The sequence below is a fragment of the Pelodiscus sinensis genome, chromosome 24 (assembly GCF_052426305.1).
Source record: "Pelodiscus sinensis isolate ZL-2025 chromosome 24, ASM5242630v1, whole genome shotgun sequence".
Lineage (NCBI taxonomy): Eukaryota > Metazoa > Chordata > Testudines > Trionychidae > Pelodiscus > Pelodiscus sinensis.
Window position 1 is genome coordinate 8188112 of NC_143075.1, and position 22081 is coordinate 8210192.

Here is a 22081-nt window from a genome sequence, read left to right on the forward strand (position 1 = left end):
CTATATAATTAAACTTTGTAGTCTATTCAGTGAAAAATTGTTCTTCATTTTTTAAATTTTTGGTCTAATTTTAAATACATTGTTTGTACATTTATCATCTCCAGAAACCTACATATATCAGTGCTCTCACTAAATTGCAAAGGTTTGGTCTTCATTATGGCCATGAACAATAGTTGTGGTTTCTAATGAATAAAGGGGCATGATAACTAATCTTTATTTGTACACAGTTAGTCCCTCCCCTCCATTTTTGTCTCTTCTCCTGCTTGTAATTACAGAGGGAAAGAGCTTTTACTAGAATTTTATAAACCTTAAGATATAAGCATCCATATTTGTTGATGCCTACCAAGGATGTCTCAAATTAATTTAATCTAATTTGGTTTCTAGGATAGTTTGGTGCTTAATGCCATATTAATCTTCTGACCTCTCTTGGTTTCTCATCTCTCCTTAGGTGCTGTTCAGATGCTTACAACTACTTTCATTGGCTGTATAAAAATGTTTGTTCCATGCTGTTTATACCAGCACAAATCACGTATCTCTTATCCACCCAATTTCATCATGACAATGCTATTTGTTGGATTGATGAGGTAAATGATTGAATATTTCTAAGAGGGCCTTGCAAGAGATTTGCATCTCTTCTTCCTTCATAGCAAGGGCAGAGAGCATTGTTCATACAAAACATTCATATTTTCAAAAATCTCACAATGATCCGTTCATCTTTCAGCTGATCCTTTTAAACATCTCTTTTCTTCTGACAAGCATTTGAAAATTTCTTTGCACGCCACTGATTTTAATCCTCTCTTCTTAATGTTTTCTTGTGGTGATGTGATGTCTGTCTTTTCTTTAAGACTGATATTTTGTTCTCATTCATCAGTTCTGATTATTTTGGTATTGCTGCATTCTCCTATTATCCTTTCACAATAATTTGTATCAGAAGTGATTAAAATATTTATAAAGTTGTATGTTGCTTTAAACTTACACCTTTAAAAGAAAGTATTCACTATAACTTTGGATAGACTGAGACTTTATATTATGCCTAGGGAGAGATTATTAAAACATTGTTTGGAGTCATCATCACTGCAAGTCTAAACTAGTTTTTATTAAACTGGGAGCAGCTATTGAACAGAGTCCTTTGGCACTGTTTGTGTTTTATCATTTAAAAAGAAACTGAAGGGAAGCTACCTTTCATTCTGATGAAATCTAAATCTAAATGTAGCATCATAATTTAGGTACTATACCAGCAACGTGTACATTTAAAAATTGGGGCACAGTAACTAAATTAGATTTACAGGCAGTCCCCGAGTTACGCGGATCTGACCGGATCCGCACTTACGAACGGGGCTTTCTCGCCCCGGAGCTCGCAGGCAGCGGGACTGCCCAGAGCGCAGCGGTCCCGCCACCTCGACCTCCGGGGCGAGAAAAGATGCTGCGGGTGCCCCTGGTCTGCTGGGGACCGTCTCCAGCAGACCAGGGACACCGGGAGCAAAGCCGTAGCGGCGGCGGAGTCCCGCGCCTCTGAAGCTTTGCCAGAGCAAAGCCTCAGAGGCGCGGGACTCCGCCACCGCTGCCGCTTTGCTCCCGGTGTCCCTGGTCTGCTGGAGACGGTCCCCAGCAGACCAGAGGCACCGGGAACAAAGCAGCAGCGGCGGCAGAGTCCCGCACCTCAGAGGCGCGGGACTCCGCTGCCGCTTTGCTCCCCGTGTCCTTGGTCTGCTGGGGGGGGGGGCGCAGCTAGTGGCCCCACCCGCCCCCAGCAGACCAGGGAGACGTGGAGCAAAGCCTTGGGCCTGTGGTAGAGCAGGTGGGGCGCTGCCGGTTGGTCCCGCAGCACTGCTCCTTGGCGCTACTGGACCAACCCGGCAGCACCCCAGCTGCTCTGCCCCAGGAGTCCCCAAGTCAGCCGCTGCTGAAACTGACCTGTGGCTGACTACAGGAAGCCCCTGCCCAGGGCTTCCTGGAATCAGCCGCTGATCAGTTTCAGCAGCAGCTGACTTGGGGATGCCTGGGGTTCTTAAGTTGAATCTGTATGTAAGTCAGAACTGGCGTCCAGATTCAGCCGCTGTTGAAACTGATCAGTTTCAGCAGCGGCTGAATCTGGATGCCAGTTCCGACTTACATACAGATTCAACTTAAGAACAAACCTACAGTCCCTATCTTGTACGTAACCCGGGGACTGCCTGTTCTAAACATCTAAAACTAACATTTGCTTTTTAAGCATTTTTTATTATCTCTGTTTTACTTTGTATATGTCTCTTTCAGGTTTGCAACAGTGGTTTTGGGTCTAGTAAGCTTGAAAAATGTGGCTGTTTCATTTGCAGAAACAGTTAAAAGCTCTGCACCTATTTTTACTGTCATTATGTCCCGGATGATTTTAGGAGAATACACAGGTAAGCAGTTTGTTGGAATGTAATGATTTTGTAATTTAGTGTGAGCTGTTTGACTATTGATAAAGAGATTCCATGTGAGCTGTGTAGTGATTTAATTTGTATAAGTTCAGTGTTGGTTGGAAATTTGTCTTTCTGATAAAAAAAAATACTGTTTTTAGATGCATTTAAAAAAAATGAAGTGTATGTATATGTTCCTCCCTTGTGGATAGTTGCTGATCTGACAAGCATTTTAAAAATCTTGAGTGTCTTCACTATACCCACCTTAGGCTAAAAAAAGTAAACCTGGCCTCTTAAGTCCTTTTTCATAATCACCACTGAATTGCAATTGAATTCCCTTTGAGAGACTTTGTCCTACTCAGCTGTGTGCACTCTTCCTGACCTGAAGTCTGAGGGGGAGATGGCTAAAGGAAGCTAGAGGAAGGAGGATTAGTACAATAACAGGCAATGTTCCCGCTAATTTTTTCCATCCACGTGTGGAATAAATTTTGTTACATAAGAACTGGATCAGAACAAGGGTCTGTCTATCCCAGTATCCTGTCTGTTGACAGTGGCCAATTCCAGATGCCTTAGAGGGAGTAAACACAACAGGTAATCATCATGTGATCCATCGCCAGTCATGTATTTCCAGACAAACAGAGGCTAGGGACACCATTCCTACCCATCTTTGTTCTGTGCACTGAGGCATGTGCAGATGTGCACCCCAGTAGAAACACATGCTGCTGTTTGTGGATGTGATGTGCACTCTGCTAATCAGCTGGATAGCATTTGAATCTCTCCTGAGTGGCAGCCCAAGCGCTCAGCTTACAGGGAACTCTGGTCACAGAGCAAGGGGGCAAATATCAATTTGTTTTGCTATTTGGTGATGTTGACAAGAAAACCAAAGTTGGAGACGGGCAATTTTAATTTAACTCTGCAGGGCAGATGTACTGGTAACTCAATACCCCTAAAATATCTTTACTTGCAGGTCACCAGCTAGTCTGAAATCTCCTTTGATTGAAATTAAAATATCCTCATGAAATTAGAGGAATTGTTGGTAAACAAGTTAAGATGGAGTTCATTACGTTTTCTTAAATTCGTATTATCTGACACATGTAGTTGTGGAAGTACCTTACCGTTGTCCATTCCATGGAATATTTTCAATGAAAATGCAGATTTAGTGATACAGAAACACTTCATGAATTCCTTTCTGGTCGGCTGAATTGATTGTCTTCAGGAAAAAAAATATTCTCAGAGTTGGAACAATTCATTTTAGAAAGACAGGATGGGTGAGGTAATTTGATACAGGGACGTGAAAGGTTAATTGGCTAATCACAAAGCCTCACCCCTAATGATTATGGTTAACTGGTGGGATTTAGAGCAGCCCCCATCTGTGGTGCACCAGGGCAGGGGCACTCCAGCCTAGCCAAGGCAGCCCTTAGCCACAGCAGGCAGTGGGCTGCTCCAGCCCAGCCACAGTGGATGGAGGGACCACTCCAGCCCAGCCAACTGGACCAACCCCCACCTCTGTTTAATTGCAGATAACTAGTTAAACATGAAGTTTAACTGGTTAAATTAAACAGGATTTTATATCCCTAATTTGATATGCCCTATGTACAATCTGGATCATTGTGCTCCTTTATCTCTCCAGTCTGGAGAACATTATGCCCCGCTTTGTTGTGTAAGGTGTCACTCTGCCCACTCACCCCAGCCTTCTAGCATGCAGGTCACGATCAGATATATACTTGAGTGCTATGCATAACCACTCTTGAATTACAGACAGGGTGATGCCAACATATTCCTATCCCAGACATGCACCCCAAATTTCCATTTCACTCTGCTCAAGAACCCTTTGGTCAAAATAAACTTAAGTTTGTCATTCCAACAAAGGGCATGAACATGCAACAGCCTGTATACCTTGAGTAGATTACCCGAACTTCTGTCAAAAACATTGGCTTAGATAAAGTAAGTTAAGTACATTAAATAATTATAAGTAGCATGATCATAGACGATCAGAATTGATTACAAAATGAAATAAAAGATAAAATTGCATAATAAATAACAGATGAATTTATATTAATATATAACTTGATAAATTTTAGGAATTAGTTTTTAAGTCAAATTTGACAATTTCTCTGACCGCAAAAGCCTGCATCAATCTGTGCTAACTGGAAAGCTCTTCCAGGTAAGACAATTCCCCCTGTTCAGAAGTTACTGTCTTTTAAATGATTTTGTTGTCTTCAATATAGATTGGGGAGGAGAGGTGGCCTGCTGTCACTGTCCCTTATTTTATACTCTCTTCCACATGCTAGTAAATTCTTAACTGTGCCATGGGATTAGGTAGCCCCATTGCCTGCATCATTCCTTCATGTGAATGGCAATTTCTTGCTTTTGGGTATGAGAGGCATGACATGTAGGATTTGTGTTCACAGTTCTTCTGTTATTTCTAAGGAGCTGGTCTGTGAGCATTTCCCATACTCTGTGTATTTCAGTAACAAACATATATCAGGATCTCAAACTTCCTATGCAATTATGACATGTATATTTCAAGAGGATAGTAATGTTCAACAGACTTTTTCACTGATACCTCACAAAATATCTTCATACAAAATATATAATAACCAGGATATATTCTGGAAAAAATAGGCCTGATGAAGAAAAGCTATTGTAAGCTTGCCTCTTTTACAAATGGAAGTTGGTTGAATAAAAGCTTTTACCATACACTCCTTGTCTCGCTAATATCCTGGGATCGACATGGCTACAAAAATAATGCATATAGTGATTCATTTTGACATTTTTGAAATAAAGCATTTTGATTTTTTTTATTTTTAAGCAGCTTTTCATTGTAAATTTTAAACACAAAAATATTAAGCACTCAAAATAGAAGCAAAGTTTTATGTAAAACAGAACATTTTGTTCAATCTGAAACAAATATTTGTCAATTTTTTTCTTTTGTTGAAATTGCAAAACAAAGTTTTTATGTTGACCCAAAATGATTTTTTAAATTTTGACTTAAAAAGTTAAATTGTTTTTTTTAAATTTAAACCACTTGTAAAGAGAAGAATCTATTCTCACAGTTTTTAATTTTTTTCCCCCACTTACAGGATTGCTGGTGAATCTCTCTCTCATTCCTGTCATGGGAGGATTAGCTCTATGTACAGCCACTGAAATCAGTTTCAACATTCTGGGTTTTTCAGCAGCTTTGTCTACTAACATCATGGACTGGTGAGGCCTGATGAAAGTTGCATGTGGAGTAGAGAAAGAATTGTTGCTTGATTTGTAACCAAACAATTTCTTATCACAGGTTGTACAGTTTAGCTGGTGTTTCCCATACCATATTTTAATTCTTGATAGTCTGAGAATTATTTCTTTATAGAAAATAAACTGGTTTTAGAGTTGAGAATTCCATACCTGTCAGAACATAATGGATAAAGAAAAGAACAACTCCTATGCTACAAAGTCACATACACTTGTATTACCTTTGTTCATGACTCCTGACAAAGCCTGTTGACCACAGATTACCACTATGCATTCATTTTGTCATTTGTGGCTAGTGGTATCCTGGATTGTAGTCTGTGGTAGCTTTTTCTTTTAACTATCAGGCGAAGAGTGGGATAAAGCCAACAAACTGCAGATTCTTATTGCTGGTGAAATCAAATGGTGACTACACAAAGTTGCTTATGTTTAATAAAATATGTGAACATCTTATGGAAGAATTGCCACATGAATAAACCCGCTACTGTTCAAGTATGTTGCAACTAATATATTATGGAAGATTGCTAACAACTCTAAATTTAAGATTAAGCATATATGTTTTTTAATGTTGCTAACAAGATTTTTGAAGCACTCTAAGTTAGGTTACTGGGATAATATTTCAATAGGCAAGGTTAACAATGAGTACAGAGTTGGATAACACATGAAAACTTCAAGCATGATAAATCATTAATGACTATAGTTAAACTCAAAGTAATTAGAAAGCCATGAGGCTTTTTAGATTCACTTACCAGAATAGTGTTCTCTCTGTAAAGAAGACGTTTCATATCTGATTGCAAGGTAAAAAGTATAAACTAAAATGCTGAGAGCTTTCTGATTCCTATTTATGTTAAAGACTATCAGGATTATCTACAAAACTCATCAGTTGTGTGTCTCCATTGAATGGTGAACAATTAAAAATAATCAGACTGCTGGGAATTTTTGTTTATGAAATATCAAATATTTGACCCAGAATTGTTTACAGGGGACATTGGTACTGCCAGTGTTGGAATGTAGTTGGATTAGGTATTCATGTCCAGCCACATCATTTCCTTTAGAAATTTTGCCTTTTAGATCTAATTGGGGTCCAAAAATCCCTGTGTAAAACAAAATAGTAACACAAGATGATTGTAGGTGTGACTCTCCACATATATTCATTTGTATTTATTTAGCACAAGTATAAATAAATAAATACTTAATGTTAGAGTGACCGTATTTCCTATGCCAATACGGGACACCATGCGGCATTCAGGGCTTCAGCCTTGTAATGGAGGGGCGGTGAGCTGCCAGTGGTTGGGGATCCAGACCCAGAGGGGGGAGGGAGGAAATGGGACAAGGCACTCGAGAAAGGGGTTATAGTCCTGGAGGAAGCCAGTGGTCAGGGCTTCAGCAGATTTCACCCTCTTCTTTAGAGTGCACAGGAAGGGAAACTATTACTTTGTTTCTCCCTTGGCGCCCTGCCTGACTCCACATACCAAGTGCTGGTGAATGCTTTACCACCAGCCACAAATAGGGTTGCCAGATACTTTCACCAAAAATACCGAACATGGCGGGGGAAAAAAATTGGTTGAGGGGGGAAAAAAAATTTCCGGGGGACCAAAGTTGTTGAACCGGGGAAAAAAAAACAAACAATCTCACTGCACCTTTACATCCCCCCACTCTCTCCACCCCCACACATGGCAGGGGAAGAATGCCCCAAGCGGCCTTCCATCCAAGAAAAACAGAAAATACTGGACATTTTATATGTCTGCTATTTTCTGGGTTTTTTTTCCTGGACAGAGGCCACAAATACCGGACTGTCCAGGCCAATACCGGACAGCTGGCAACCGTAGCCACAAATAGAAGGCTGCTGCAGCTGCTCTGAACAGGAAACTCAAGGACCAGCAGAGGGTGTGCAAATATGAGACATTTTGCCCCTTTTTAAAAAAAAAAGTTGGGAAGCCTGGGAGACAGATTAAATACAGGGATGGTCACCCTACTTAAGGTGCAAGACTGGGAGGAATCTAGCCTCTATTTCACATCACTTTTGTGCATATCTGAAGGCAGATGCAAGTGCACATATGAGCAGGGTGTGTACCTCCTTTTATTTTTACATTATGTACCTGCAAATCAGGTATGGTGCTTCTGTTTTTGCTTAATTGTAATGTTGTAAATTAGTCTGAATATTGAATAACTATGCACTCATTTGTTCTACATCCCCATATCAATGGACTGTACTATCGCTGGCTGTATATGCTTGCCTTGTATTAATTTTTTTCACTGTTTCCTAGAGCAGTGTTTCTGAAAGTGCTCCGGGAAAGCACTTTGAGAAACACGTTAACTGGCTGCCACAGTTTGTTTATTTGCTGGCGCTGCAGCCACAGAGCCTCGCGGCTCCCATTGGTTCCATTTAGCTCTGTGCAGCCAAGTGGAGCAGCGGGAAGCGGTGGCCCAGTCCACGCTGCTTCCCGCGGCTCCCCTTGGCTGGGACGAAACGGAGCCAATGAAAGCCGCAAGGCTCTGTGGCCACGGCACCAGTAAATAAACAAACCGGGGCAGCCAGTTAATGTGTTTCTCAAAGTGCTTTTGTGGAGCACTTTCAGAAACGTTGTCCTAGAGCACAGCTGAACAGTAAGGGGAAACAAAGAATATTGTTGTTCAATTGTCTATAAAGCACTTAAAAATTTAAATTCTACACCATTTATATTTAAAATGCTAACTGCAAAGGAACCTTACACTACTTCTGAATGTTAAAAATTAATGAGGCAATGTAAATGTAAATTAGCATTTTCACTTGCAGTATGTCATTATTTATATGGAAGGTGAGGAGAAGATTGGTGATTTGTGCATATTCCATAAACAGTAATAAATTAATCTCAGACTTAGCTGGTTAAAAAAAAAAGTAGTACACTTGTTAGACCATATCTTATTTTGATATTCTCCCATTGTTGTATTGTGGTAGCTTCATAAATCCTGGAAGATTTTGTTCAAAACAGTAATTGTGTTATAGCAAAAGAAGTTACATTGTTCTGATCTGTAAAATATTTTGTTTAAACACACACAACTTGTAAACCTGAAGTAGTATGTGATTGTCAGCTAGTGTTTTATCAAAAAACTCACTTTCTGTGTTATGAATATTGCTAAGATCATTGTTTTCTCTGCTCCCTTTAAGTAGAGTCTACAGATAAATGTTTTGATTTTTATTTCCCCAGTTTGCAGAACGTTTTTTCCAAAAAGCTGCTCAGTGGAGACAAATATAGGTTTTCGTAAGTATCTGCAATATTTCAAATACAGGCAGTCCCCGGGTTACATGGATCCGACTTACATCAGATCCCTACTTACAAACGGGGTGAGGCAACCCCGCACTAGCTGCTTCCCCCCAGCAGACCACGGAGACGCGAAGCTAGCGCCTCCCTCAGCAGACCAGGGAGACGCGGAGCAGCTTTTCTCAGCAGACACCTAAGCTTGAGAATAAAGGAGTGAGGGAAGTGAGGTGTGGGAGAATAAAACTGAGCTCTGGAGAAATGTTTGGCTAGAGTTTCCCCTACAATAAGTACCAGTTCTGACTTGCATACAAATTCAACTTAAGAACAAACCTACAGTCCTTATCTTGTACGTAACCCGGGGACTGCCTGTATAGAGAAAGGTCCCAGGTAACATCAGGGAACTACTTGTTTATAGTCACATGGGACCAAGACAAGACTTTCTGTCTTCTCTATCTAATTTGCTGATTATGGGTTTATATTCTATATACTTTAAAAGATTGTGTATCAGGAGAGGGAGGAGGACATTCGTATTCAAAATATCCAAAAGCATTTACTGGGGAAAATGGAACCAAAAATTCCCTTACAATGACACTCAGCTAGTCCCTGTGAGGTAGTGGGGATCATATTAACTCTTGTAGTCACAGTGTCCACTCCGTTTTGTATTCACTCTGTTCGCTTTGTTTTGTTGTGCAGTTTGTGATTCCTATTGTCTTGTGCTGTTCTGTGGTGACTCTGTGTGGGTGTGCATGCCTCGGCTTCCCTGGGCACTGCAATACTGCCTGGAGAAGGAGGGGGGGTATAATTCACTGAAGAAGTGTATTCGGCCTCTCACACCTGAGGGCCAGACCATAGAAGATAACTTCTACCCAGGAAGGGGAAACAAAGTGTAGGCAGGACTGACTGCAAGCTGGGGACTAGGGCCTAGGGGAAGGACACTCTCTCTGCCCGGTTTAGGATGAGAGAATGGGGCTTAGAGCAGGAAGGGAGTGGGGGGGAGAAGGACCCAGAGCCCCTTCTCCCTGAGAGGAATAATACTGACCGCTCCTGGTTCCTGTATTAACAATGATCCTGTGCTATACTGTGTCCCTGTCAACGGATAAATCTTCTGTTCTACCTGCTAGCTGAGAGTCATGTCTGGCTGTGGATGGGGGTGCAGGGCCTGGGGACTCCCCCACAGCCCGTGACAGTCCCAAACACAAAAATTAACTCCCTCAGGCTCCAAACCTTACATGCTCTCCATCCGCATCCTGCTGAGATCATTAGGTTTGCAGAAGCAGGCCCTTAATATCCATTTTACATTTTTACTGATTCGTGCATTCTGTAGTTATCAGCAATTTCAGCAAATTCTGCCTATCTGTGATTACAATACATTTAAAACCAATATAAACTGTTAAATGAACCCGACAGTGTGTTGTTCAGAAGCAATTCCATAAACTTAATTGTTTTAAAACTGAGTCTGTGTCAGCTTGCCAAGGTGGAAAGCGAACTTTGTTAGCTCTGTAAGGATATGTCTACACTTCCACCCTCGTTCGAACTAGGGTGGCTAATGTAGGCATTCGAACTTGCAATGAGGAGTAACGGTAGTTCGAATTAGGAGCTTTAATTCGAACTACCTAGTCCGTGCCACGTGTAGCCGCGGGCAGGGAGTTTGAACTACGAGGCATTTAAAAATGGCGGTGCCCGGGAACATGCAAATAAAGCCTGGGATATTTAAATCCCGGGCTTCATTTGCAAGTTTGAATACCTACATTAGCCACCCTAGTTGGAACTAGGGTGGCAGTGTAGACATAAGAAACTTTGAATTTGTCTTCCTCAAGGCTTGTAGCTAATTTTTAGAAGGTGCCAGTGGAGAGATTTCTCTTTTAAATGTGACAGAGTTTTCTTTCTGTTACAGTGAGGAAAAGCTTTTAAAAACATTTAGTTTTATATTATTTGATTCCCATTTATAGTGCTCCAGAGCTTCAGTTCTATACAAGTGCTGCTGCGGTTATTATGCTCATTCCAGCTTGGATATTTTTCATGGTAAGAATTTTCATTTGCTAACAAAGATTAATTTTGCTGTTTGATTTGTGCAAATGGCTAACTTTCAGTTTACCTTTCCCATTCCTTAAAATCATGTGGGCATGCATATCATCCCTGTTTACTTGTAGTGTTGAAGCAAGAGGTACAGAAAATATGTTTTAAGACGTTTCATTAAGCCATGACAAATAAACCAGAAAGCTATAGTTTGTTTCAAGATTTTAGGGAGCAAGTAATTTAGTCTGAATAAATCCTTCCAAAGGGGCAAAGTGGATGAAGTAATACCCAAAGGGCAGGCATTTGAAGATTTAAAAAAAAAAATCCTAATGTTTGTAGGCTTTTTGGATAATAGCACTTCGTATTCATATGACACTTGTAACCTTAATTATAAAAGAAGAAACTGAGGCTCAGTGAATACAGTCTGTTCGAGACTGGTAGAACTGTGGGGTTCCTAACTCCCATGTCTGTGTTCTAGCCATTAAATTGCATTAACCAAATGCAGCAGAAAAAAGTTGACTTAATTTTAACAGTAAATGAAAGTGCAATATGCAGTGGCAAAGATGATGATAGAAAAGCAAAAATTATGATAAATAGACATGGTCTGTTACCGTATGTATGACAACAGAGTAGATAAATAGTTTCAGAGTAATTGCACTCATATTCCTCTCCATGGTCCCTTGAAGGCACTTACTTAAGGTGTGTGACTGACTCTCCAGTAATCACCTCTCTTGGGATAGAGATCTGTGTTTCTTTGTCTATTGACTGGTGTTTTAAGGCTGCACAGCTCCTTGCCTTGCATTGTAAGGGGCCAGCCAACCAGTCTGCCTACATGTGAGCACCTGTGCTTTGCTCCCTCCCTTAAGGTATTGCCAGCAGTTACAAATGACCTCACAACCCCTTCTAATCAAGCATATTTATTCTTAAAGCAAAAGCATGAGCGAAAGAACATGCAATACAATGGAAGTTCCAGAACACATGCTGAAAGCTTATTGGAGGGCACATATCAGTATTATGGGGCTCTAATAAGACAAAGCCCTTCCAATCTTTCCACATGAGATTACCCTCCCCCCCCCCCCCCAGCAAAAGATCACATTTCCTGGCTCAGAAAGAAGGCCTTAAGCCATTTTAACTGCAATCTTTTAATGCCAAAACCTTTTCTTTATTGGCTTTTGGAGAATCTAGTTTGAACCATTATATGTGTGAATCCTGGAGGTGTTTAAATCTTAAATGACTCCTCTTAATCAAACCCTACTGGTTTTGGTTCCTGTCAGAGCTGTTATAATCCTCCCACATACTAGAGATAATAAACATATGTACAATCCCTGACCCCAATGATGTATAAACTGAATATGATAGTTCCATCAAAGATACTGTAGGCAGTTACAGTATCTGTCACAAAAGCAATTATTGTACAGTGCTAGCTAGATTAAAGATATCTTTTAAAATATCTCCATGAAGTGCTTGGGCACTTTAATGCAGAAGATGTATGTTTCTTTGTGCTCTTTAAAATCTGCTTGCATGATTTCCATTTAATTGGTGTTTGGGGAAGGGGAAAATACAAATTATTTTGTAAAGGTTATGGTGGTGAAGAACCTTCGTTTTTAATCTTAATAAAAACAGAGCATATGCAAAAAGTGGAAGATAGTGACAATGAGAGAACCTATGACTCTAATTAAGATTACTGTAAATTTCTGTGCTGGGTGACTACAACAGATTGGTAGGCTCTAGGCTCTTTACAGGAATAGAGAGCTCTTCTGCTGAGTCACCTGAGATTTTGGTGCTAAAACTCTTCATTCGTGTTATTACAATAGCTAGTCAATACTTCAACATGAATTTAGGATAGATACTGAGAGGGGATGAGTTTGGATACTTGACTTGGGATCTGTGTGCTCTGTTTAGGGTGGATTAGGAACTCTTATTGTGAATGGGCCAAGTCATCATTACACTCGAATTACATCACCTATTCAAAATTAAATCTGTTGTCATCACTTTGGGTGAGGATATCTGTCAGGATTGGTTGAGGGTTAATAGAGAAGCTTTTTGTTGCAACTGTTAATATCACACAGGAAAAGTGACAAATAATGAAAAGTTTACATAGATAAGAATTAGGCTCTTCTAGCTAGCTCCTGCAGAAAAGGTAAAACCCGAAGGGTATAATCATTCCAGCTCCAACTTCTGAAAATTAGATTAAATATTCCTGTCTTTATTTCCAGTATAAATGAGTGCTTCATTAAAGCCAACAGACGAAATTAATGTGCCTAGCCTACTTTTGCATGTAAAAGAAAACAGGACAAAATGAGACTCTTAAAATCCTGTTCCATTATTTGTCTTTAGGATGTGCCAGTGATTGGGAAAAGTGGAAAGCGTTTCAGTTACAATCAAGATATCATTGTATTGCTCCTAATAGATGGAGTCTTGTTCCATTTGCAGAGTGTTACAGCATATGCCTTGATGGGAAAGATCTCACCTGTAACTTTCAGGTAAAAGTATAAATGTTGTGTCAAAAGTATTGTTCTTTCTGTCCTTACACCATCTCATATTAGGAACTGATTGAAAATGCTGCTATATGGTGGAATAAATATAGTAAATTATATATGTACTCCAAATAAATTAGGATATTTTTCCAAATCCGAAAAGCAAGCATAAGGTCAAATCCTTGTAAGAGTAGTACAAAAGGACTACTGCTCTTGTGTATAAGGAGAACAGCATTTAACCTCTTAGCATTATGCTTATGGGACAGGTATGCACAGTTATTAGCTTCCCTTCACATTAATAAGGAATCACATTTACAAATTGTGGAATGGAGTTTTAGATATGTGATTCTTAAATTTAAAATATTCGCTGCCAGTTTTCTGGTGTGAATGAGAAGGTTGGTGGATTAGCTGAGGGAGAATTAGTGACAGTCTATTGTATGCTTTAAAAAATACCACTTCTTCAATTTATTCCCAATAACTCTCTGTTTAGGGATATTACACATATGTTATTGCTAATATTTAAATAATTCTATAGACTCTTGTTTATTAACCTAAGTAAGAAAAATAGAATCTGACCTTCTGCAAGATAAAGCATCAAAAGATCCAAGTGTGATGGAGCATCCTGAATATATTGTGTGTGGTGAATGTCAGAGCCTTTCATTCCTTAATATTTGTGTTTTATTGTTTCAGTGTTGCTAGTACTGTGAAGCATGCATTGTCCATCTGGCTAAGTATTATTGTGTTTGGTAACAAAATTACAAGCCTCTCAGCCATTGGGACAGTTCTAGTAACAATTGGTGTATTGCTATATAATAAGGCAAAGCAACATCAGCAAGAAACAATACAAAGCTTGGCAATAGCAGCCTCACAACCCTCACAGAGCACAAATGAAGATATTGCGCCACTAATATCCAAAGACTTAAAGCCATATGATTGATCCAGCTCTTAATTCTTCCACCACAACCTGATATAGCTCAGAGAAACAATGGTTCATTTCTTTGAGTTCACAGTGGATAAAAAGATGGATTCTGTTGCAGAGAGAAAAGGAAAATACCTGGTTTACCAGAAAATGACACATAGAACAGAGACAAAAAGTAACCTAACATGGTATACATTGACTTCATCTTCCTTTGTTGACTCTGCAAATAAACCACAAGACTATATTGGAGATAAAACTTCAGTGTCACATGGAAAAATCACTTGTCCCTCAGCCCCACCACAGTAATGTGATAAGATGACCAATCCGTGTTTTGTATGTGCTTGCAGTAGGATGATACTAATGCATAAAAAAAAATGTCTAGTTGCCACTGTTCTTAAACATCATAGACTACTTGTGCACATGATGAGGATCTGGAAAAAAGCACTTTGAAAGACAAAATCCATCATTTTTGTTTACACAGCTATTGGTGTAAACCATGAAAATGGGCAGCTACTCTTGAGTATAAGCCAGCAAAGAGACTTTGTGCTTTCCTTTGAAATTCTCTAATAATTTGAGCATTACAATTTGCCTGGGTACTTACCACATTCACCTGTCTGCAAAACTGAAACACACACACATGCTTATAAACTAGAGTCAATACAAATAAGTATAGTTGCTATCAGGCAAAAACCACTGGAAATTTTCAGAAAAAATGAGGCATCATCAGCGTTTCTGTAGTAAGTACTCTCTTAATTTTAGAAATATAAAAGTTTCCTTTGCATTGTAATTTACCATAAAATATTTTTGAGGCAAGAGGGAAAAAGTTTGATTTTTTTAAATTTGTAAATTAGTGTTAAAAAAAAAAAAGCAATAGACTTCTTGAAGCCCCAGGGGTAAAACTGTCACTAGCTGTTGTGCTCAAATATTTTATTATGTCCTCTTACAGTGATAAGAAGAAGAGAGAGTGGATAGAATTGAAAGGTAGAGTTTTAACCTTAAACTGAGAATATTCTGACAGATTTTTTTTAAGTCAGTTTTTAAAAATTTGCATGATATTGTATTTAAAAACCCAGTGCTTTTAGAGGTTAAAAAAAGTAGAACGTGGCAGCCTCATTTTTATGATTTCACTTTCAATAAATGTTAAATCTTTCTTCTTTATGAAGAAGGCAAATATGTACATGAAAAAGCATGCTTGTAGTGCAACAATAGTTGTAAAAGCTCTACAGGAGATTTCTGGAAGAAAAATATTACAACAGAAAATATAATTTTAATAATAATCTTTAATTATTTCTCACCTGTGAGATTACAGGTTTGATAGCATAAGCATGGATCTGTCAAGGATAAATTGGGAAATAGCCTGTTAGAAATTGATGCTCCATAGATCTTGCTCCTGCAAAGTCAAACCATGTGCTTAAGTTGACACACTGTGAATAGTCCCATTAATTTCAGTGTTTAAGCAGTGTATAATTATCACTGTTTGTTCTAATTGCTTTCTTAGATATGACCCAAATACAGCCCATACAATCATAGGACTGGAAGGCACCCAAGAGGTCATCTAGTCCAGTCCCCTGCATTCATGGCAGAACTCAGTATTATCTAAACCATCCCTGATAGGTGTTCATTGAACCTGCTCTTAAAAATTTCCAATGATGGTGATTCCACAATCTTGTTAGACAATTTATTCCAGTGATTAACCACTCCCGGAGAAGGTTTTTTCTAATGTCCAAACTAAACCACACTTGCTGCTATTTAAGAAGCCTATTGCTTCTTGTTCTGTCCTCGGAAGTTGAAGAGAACAATTATTTTCCTCCTCCTTGTAACAATCTTTTATGTACTTGATAACTGTTATGTTCCCGCTTTAGTCTTCTTTCTCCAAACTAAACAAACTCCGTTTTTTTCTAGGTCATGTTTTCTAGTTCTTTAATAATTTTTATTGCTCTTCTGAGACCTTTTTCCAGTTTGTCCACATCTTTCCTGAAAGTGCCCAGAACTGGACACGGTACTCCAGCTGTGGCCTATGATTGACGTAGAGTAGAGCTGTTAACTCATATTTAGCTTGTGATTCACTCACCTCACCAGATCCTTTCTGCTGTACTCCTTCTTTGACAGTCATTTCCCATTCTGTGTGCAACTGATTATTTCTTCCTAAGTAGTGTACTTTGCATTTGTCCTTATTAAATGTCAACTTGTTTATTTCATATTATTTCTCCAAACATATACCCTGAAGAATGTTTTAAAGCCGTTAATTTTTGCTAAACTTGTCTGTAAGATGTTTAACCATAGATTTTTATAATTCCTAGTGTTATGTGCAATCTAAGCCAACTTCAGACTTCTAGTGTTTGGTTTGCCAATGCTTTATTTGTCTTTTTTATGCATATACTAATTATGATACTTTGTTAGATTAAGCATCATGAAAAACTCAATAATGAGTATATAATCACTTCATATAAGTTCTTCCTATCTGAAATATCTGCTGAGCCTATATTAAGATTACAGCATAGGCCTCTCTCCATATGGCAGCTACCTAATGTTATTGAAACCCAAATCAGTGTCCTAATGCAGGTGTGTCATGCCATAGGCACGTCCTAACTTATACCAGACACAAATACAGCATCTTGCTGTCTGGTACAATCCGATTTATTGCTATATAAATAAATAGAATAATACTGAATAAATAGACTAAGTAGGTACTGTCATTAAAAACTAAAACTTGTTAAAGTAAAATTAAAATATCTAAAGTGTACTTTACAACTGATGGATTTGCTAACTCATATGGGATTTTTAATATAAAAGAAATTGTTCTTCCAACTGCAAACAATGAATGCTTTTCTCCAGTAAAGCAAACATTAAATGACAGGTAACAAACACACATAAGATGCAGTAGGGGATTGGGCTGTAAAAATTGGGAATGAAAAATAAAACTAAGGTGATATTCTTGAAGTATTAATCCTTTTTACCAAACACACATTAATGCTTTTATTAGCTTTATGTCTGTCTATATTAAAGGATCTGGAGAGTAGTCTGTGCTGTAAGGTCAGGGATACTGGGTCTGTATCATTATTTAAAAATCCAGTAATTAATATAGATTGGACGTGTTGCAATATATAACTGTTTCCATTTAGCTGTTAGATATAACTTGCCATAATAGTTGTCTCTTTAGACCTATTTACTAATTATACTGCATGTCTAGATCCCTTTAGAGAGAAAAAAAACTAAGCTTAGAGCTCTGTTTGACAACATTCTAGCTTCAGAAGAGTCTGTGTAGACGAAAGACATCTATCCCGTAAAATAAGTTGAGCACTGTTGGTAGAATTTATTGGACACATTCTTCACATAACCACTTGGAATATGTTTCCAGACTCTATTAATTTTTCTCATCCACACAGGAGATAAATAGATCTGTAGCTCCATGTCTTGTGATAGTTTATTTAGCTAGATATTGAGCTATGTGAATCAGCCAGATTTCTAATAAATGTTATGTAGATGCAAAGTCATAGGTAATGTGGAAAGCTGTGGACTGTGTGAGATCTAGCTCATTTTAAGTTCTGCCCTCCAGTAGCTGGCTTGATGATCTGCCAAGAATTTACCATATCAAAGACCAATATCATTTCTCGGCTTACATAAAGGTAAATATTTGTCAATAATTGTGTACTAAAACAATATTTTTATAGAACGTACACATGTTCCAAAACATGCCATTTTAAGATGTTCTGCAAGTAGCTTAATAACAGCATTTTTTTTATAACTTGTCCTGATAGAAGTTACCCAATGCATTATTTTCACTGCCAGCTTTTTTGGTTGCATAGGCTTTTTTGTTAAAAGGAAAATAGATGGACTGCACACAGTGATTGCTTGGATTTGGATCATTGCGTAGCTTAACCGTCAGGCCTTTGAGGTTCATTAAACTCCAAGAACAGAGTTCTCTAATGTTTTCTCTTTGGAAAATGTGACAAATTTCCTGTTGCCAAAGAATATAATACATTTGTTTGAAAACCAAAGGGCATATCCTTATTTTACTGCATCAGAATAAATATATAGCCTTGGATTTCTCAAATGGCATAGGGCTTTCAACTAAACCTGGCTAATTTGGCAAGGACAGTGATACTGAAAATTAGATAAATACAGAGCAAACAAATCACAGCAGGTTAGGGCAGATATTTATTTTAAGCCCTCCTTCCCCACACGCGTGACTGAAGAAACCAACTGACTTGCAGATTTAAAAAAAAAAGTTCTGCATTATGTACATTGACTATGATAGAAGCGGCGAGGAATCCTGTGGCACCTTATAGACTAACTGAAGTGTTGGAGCATAAGCTTTTGTGGGCAAAGACCCACTTCGTCAGATGCATGTAGTGGAAATTTCCAGAGGCAGGTATAAATATGCAGGCCAGAATCAGGCTGGAGATGACGAGGTGGATCCAATCAGGGAGGATGAAGCCCACTTCTAGTAGCTGATCTGGAGGTGTGAATTCCAAGAGAGGAGAAGCTGCTTATGTAGTTAGCGAGCCATTCAGACTAACACAGCTACCCCTCTGATAATTGACTGATGATACTATTCTCAAAACTACAAATCTACCATCTGAAGTCGTAGTTAATTAAGCTGCTGGCAGACCGTGATTTTTTGTGTGCGTGTGTGTGTGTATAAATATATAAAAAAATCTCCCCGTGGATATTAAATGTTGGGTTAATTGTAATTAGGTTGTGAACATTTCATGTTGAATTCCTTATTCAAATATGTATTTGGCCTATTCCTGACATTTACTCCGAGTTTCCCCCTTTTTCTGTGTGTTGTTCTCTGAGTTTTTGTCTTTCAGTGTGTAGAGATGCTGTCAGTTTCCCCTCAAGTCAATAGCTAGGGATATGTGTCCTGACAAAAAAAAGTCAATTTTTCTTTTCTCTTGTTCTCTCTTCATCTCTCGATAACCACCCTTATGTTTGTTTTAAGGAGTGAAAGTGTTCCCAGGCCCACTTTTACATTGTCCAACATGATGCCTCAAAACTGGGGTTGATGTTTAGCCTTGCTTTTCAACATAAACTTCAAACCAGAATGATAATGGAATCACAAAGTGGTGTAAAGTGATTTTTTTTCTTTTGCAGCATGGTACAGTGTGATTTTCTTTTGGAGATCATGAAAAAAAAACACCTGTATGTTAAGGATTCTTTACAGTGTCAGTAAAGGCGTTGTGCTTATCCCTCTCAACTCCATCCTCAGTTCTCTTTTCTAACTTATCACATAGGTAGCTCCTGTTCATTTTTTAATGGATATTAGACATTATCTTAGCCACTGAGTAGGTAGGTCCATATGAACTAAAAAGCCAGATTTTTATTTGGTAAGCTAGTTTCACTGCAATCTTGAGGCATGAACCAGCATTGAGTCTCATGGAATTTACAGTTATATAAACATGAACACCTGTCCTTTTTTTTTGCATACACTTTATGGATAACATTGTATACAGTTGTCTGATTTGAGGGTCTTATTCTGCTAAAATGACAGTGAGGCAGTAAGGCTGCAAAAGCCACAGAGCTGGCAATTCACATTAAAAAAAATTGTACCTTGCAGTTGTGGCTTAGTCTTGTGCAAATAACTCATAAACCTTCTTAAGTCTCTTCTAGCAAGCTTAAGCAATGGTTTACTAAATGAACGGAGCTTCTAGAACAACATTTTGCTAGTCAAATTAATAACCCTATCTAGGGGTGTGTCCAGACTACAGAGTTTTGTCGACAAAAGTGGACTTTTGTCGACAAAACTATACCTGCGTCTACACTACCGCTGAGTTCTGTCGACATAACGTCGACAGAACTCAGCAGTTTTGTCGACGCTGGTAAACCTCATTTTACGAGGCATAACGCCTTCTGTCGACAGAGTTTCTGTCGACAGAAGGTGTTATTGCATGTAAACTGTCTTTTGCATCTACACTACCATGTCGACAAAGCAGCTTGCTTTGTCGACAGAACTGAATGTAGAGTAGACGCTCTTTGTCGACAGAAGTTTTGTCGACAGTATCTGTCAACAAAACTTCTATCGACAAAAGCCTGTAGTCTAGACGTACCCTAAGAAAATATGACTCTCTACACCAGCTGGGCAGCTCCTCTTCCAATTCACTGTTTTTTAGGAGAGAATCAAATCACTTATCTATTCTCAGTAATGGATGAAGAAGTGGAGGAGGAGTGGGATACCAGAAAAGGTCATAAGCATCCACTTTGAGAGAATTTCTGCTCTTGAACTTCAGTAAAGTCAAAGCTTCTCAGAAGCCTCAGAAAACTACCATGGTTCAGCACCTGCCAAGCCAAGCTGTGGCTAACTAGTTATTGAGCAGGAGAAAGAATCGGTGAATTGCTTTTTCAGTGCTGGCAGTGAGCACTAAATGGTCCATTTACCAAGTATACTGTCGGCCAATAAAAGGATAGTCCCAATAATGCCAGGATGTCTGGCTACTCTAGGTAAGGATAGTGACTCACCATTTAGCAGTCCTATAAATGACATGTCTTAGTGTCTGAGAAACTTGAATACACAATAGCTCTAATTGCTTTTTATATGTCAGGGCCAAACCTTTATGTATTTGCTACCAAACTTTGAATGTGGAACTGAAATACACTGTACATAGTGTTTTGTAATTATTTTGTATAGTTTCAATTCCAGTATTTATGTAAAGTAGTGCTTTCTAAAAAAAAATCTTTAGTGCATAATCAGTTAAATATAGCTGTTCATTCTGTCTGTAATAAATATCTGATCCTGTGGATACCAATCATGATTGTTCCTGTGTATGATACAGACAGACACCATTCAACATCGTTGTTTTTATTCTTTTCCAGAATAAGTAAAATTAATAAGGAATCATAATGTTTTTATTATTTTGTCTAAGAAAAAAATAAAAAGCCATCGTGTTTTTGCCTGTGAGTGTGGTTATTTACATGCACATGAAAACTTTCTTCACTGTTCCCTAACTGTAACTTGATAACACAGATGAAATTCCCAAACCTGGGGTGTACTGGGGATGATGGGGAAATAAACCAGCTTTTTTCTATTGGACAGTGTTAATCTCTGTCCGGGGAAGGTGGGAGACACTGTGTATTCTAGTAAGTAGAGCAGCTAACAAGTCAGGACTTAGGTATGACTACAAAGGGATTTAAAAAACAAACACACATGCTGTGATTGGGCTGGGTCAGCTATTTCTGGCTCACAGGGTTCAGACACTGGGGCTATGTAAATACTTGGGTTTGTTTGGATTGGAGTATGAGCTCTAGGACCTGCAAAGGTTTGGGGTCCCAGAGTTCAGGCTGGAGTCTGAGCTCTAATGTCTATACAGCAATTTTTAGTCGCACAGCCTGAGCCCCACCTGAGCCAGCTGTAGTCATGCTATAGGTCCTTTCTCTTTGTGTAGAGCTACTCTTAAGTTATAAATGCTGGCTGTGGGAGTAGAGTGCAGTCTAAGGATTAGCATCTGTGGCTAGGAATTAAGGTAATCTGGATTGCATTAGGGTTGTTAAATATTGGTTAATTGAATAGTCATTTAACCTCATCAATTCTCACCTGTTACTCAACTATTCTATAGTCCCTGGGGGTAGGGCCAGCAGCCAGTGTGCTCCGGCCTCACTCCTGAGGAGCCCGTTGCTGCTTCCCAGGTTCCAGGCAGGAGCTAGTCTGCTGGGGAGCCAGTTTAAAAACCAGCTCCCCTTGCGGACCAGCTGCCTTATACAGAGGCGGCAGCAACCCTTGTCCAGCCAGCCTGCTATAAAATGTACTGGTGGGGGTGGAGGGAGAATGCATGTAGTCTAAAGCATTAACCGATAAGTATTTGCTTATTGGTTAAT

The 22081-nt window shown here is 38.9% G+C and overlaps 1 protein-coding gene across 9 annotated transcripts in view; it reads left to right on the top strand.

Annotated features, from left to right (window-relative positions):
- The window catches only part of SLC35E2B (solute carrier family 35 member E2B), a 62464-nt gene extending 41304 nt beyond the window's left edge, over nt 1-21160 (top strand). For all 9 annotated transcript variants that reach the window (XM_075906201.2, XM_075906199.2, XM_075906200.2 and 6 more), the window contains 7 exons: nt 449-584; nt 2257-2384; nt 5465-5585; nt 8804-8857; nt 10807-10879; nt 13211-13356; nt 14041-21160. In XM_075906201.2, the coding sequence (XP_075762316.2) occupies nt 449-584; nt 2257-2384; nt 5465-5585; nt 8804-8857; nt 10807-10879; nt 13211-13356; nt 14041-14287 (905 nt within the window). In that variant the 3' untranslated portion in view covers nt 14288-21160. The remainder of the gene's footprint in view (nt 1-448; nt 585-2256; nt 2385-5464; nt 5586-8803; nt 8858-10806; nt 10880-13210; nt 13357-14040) is intronic.
- Nucleotides 21161-22081: the final 921 nt, after the last annotated feature.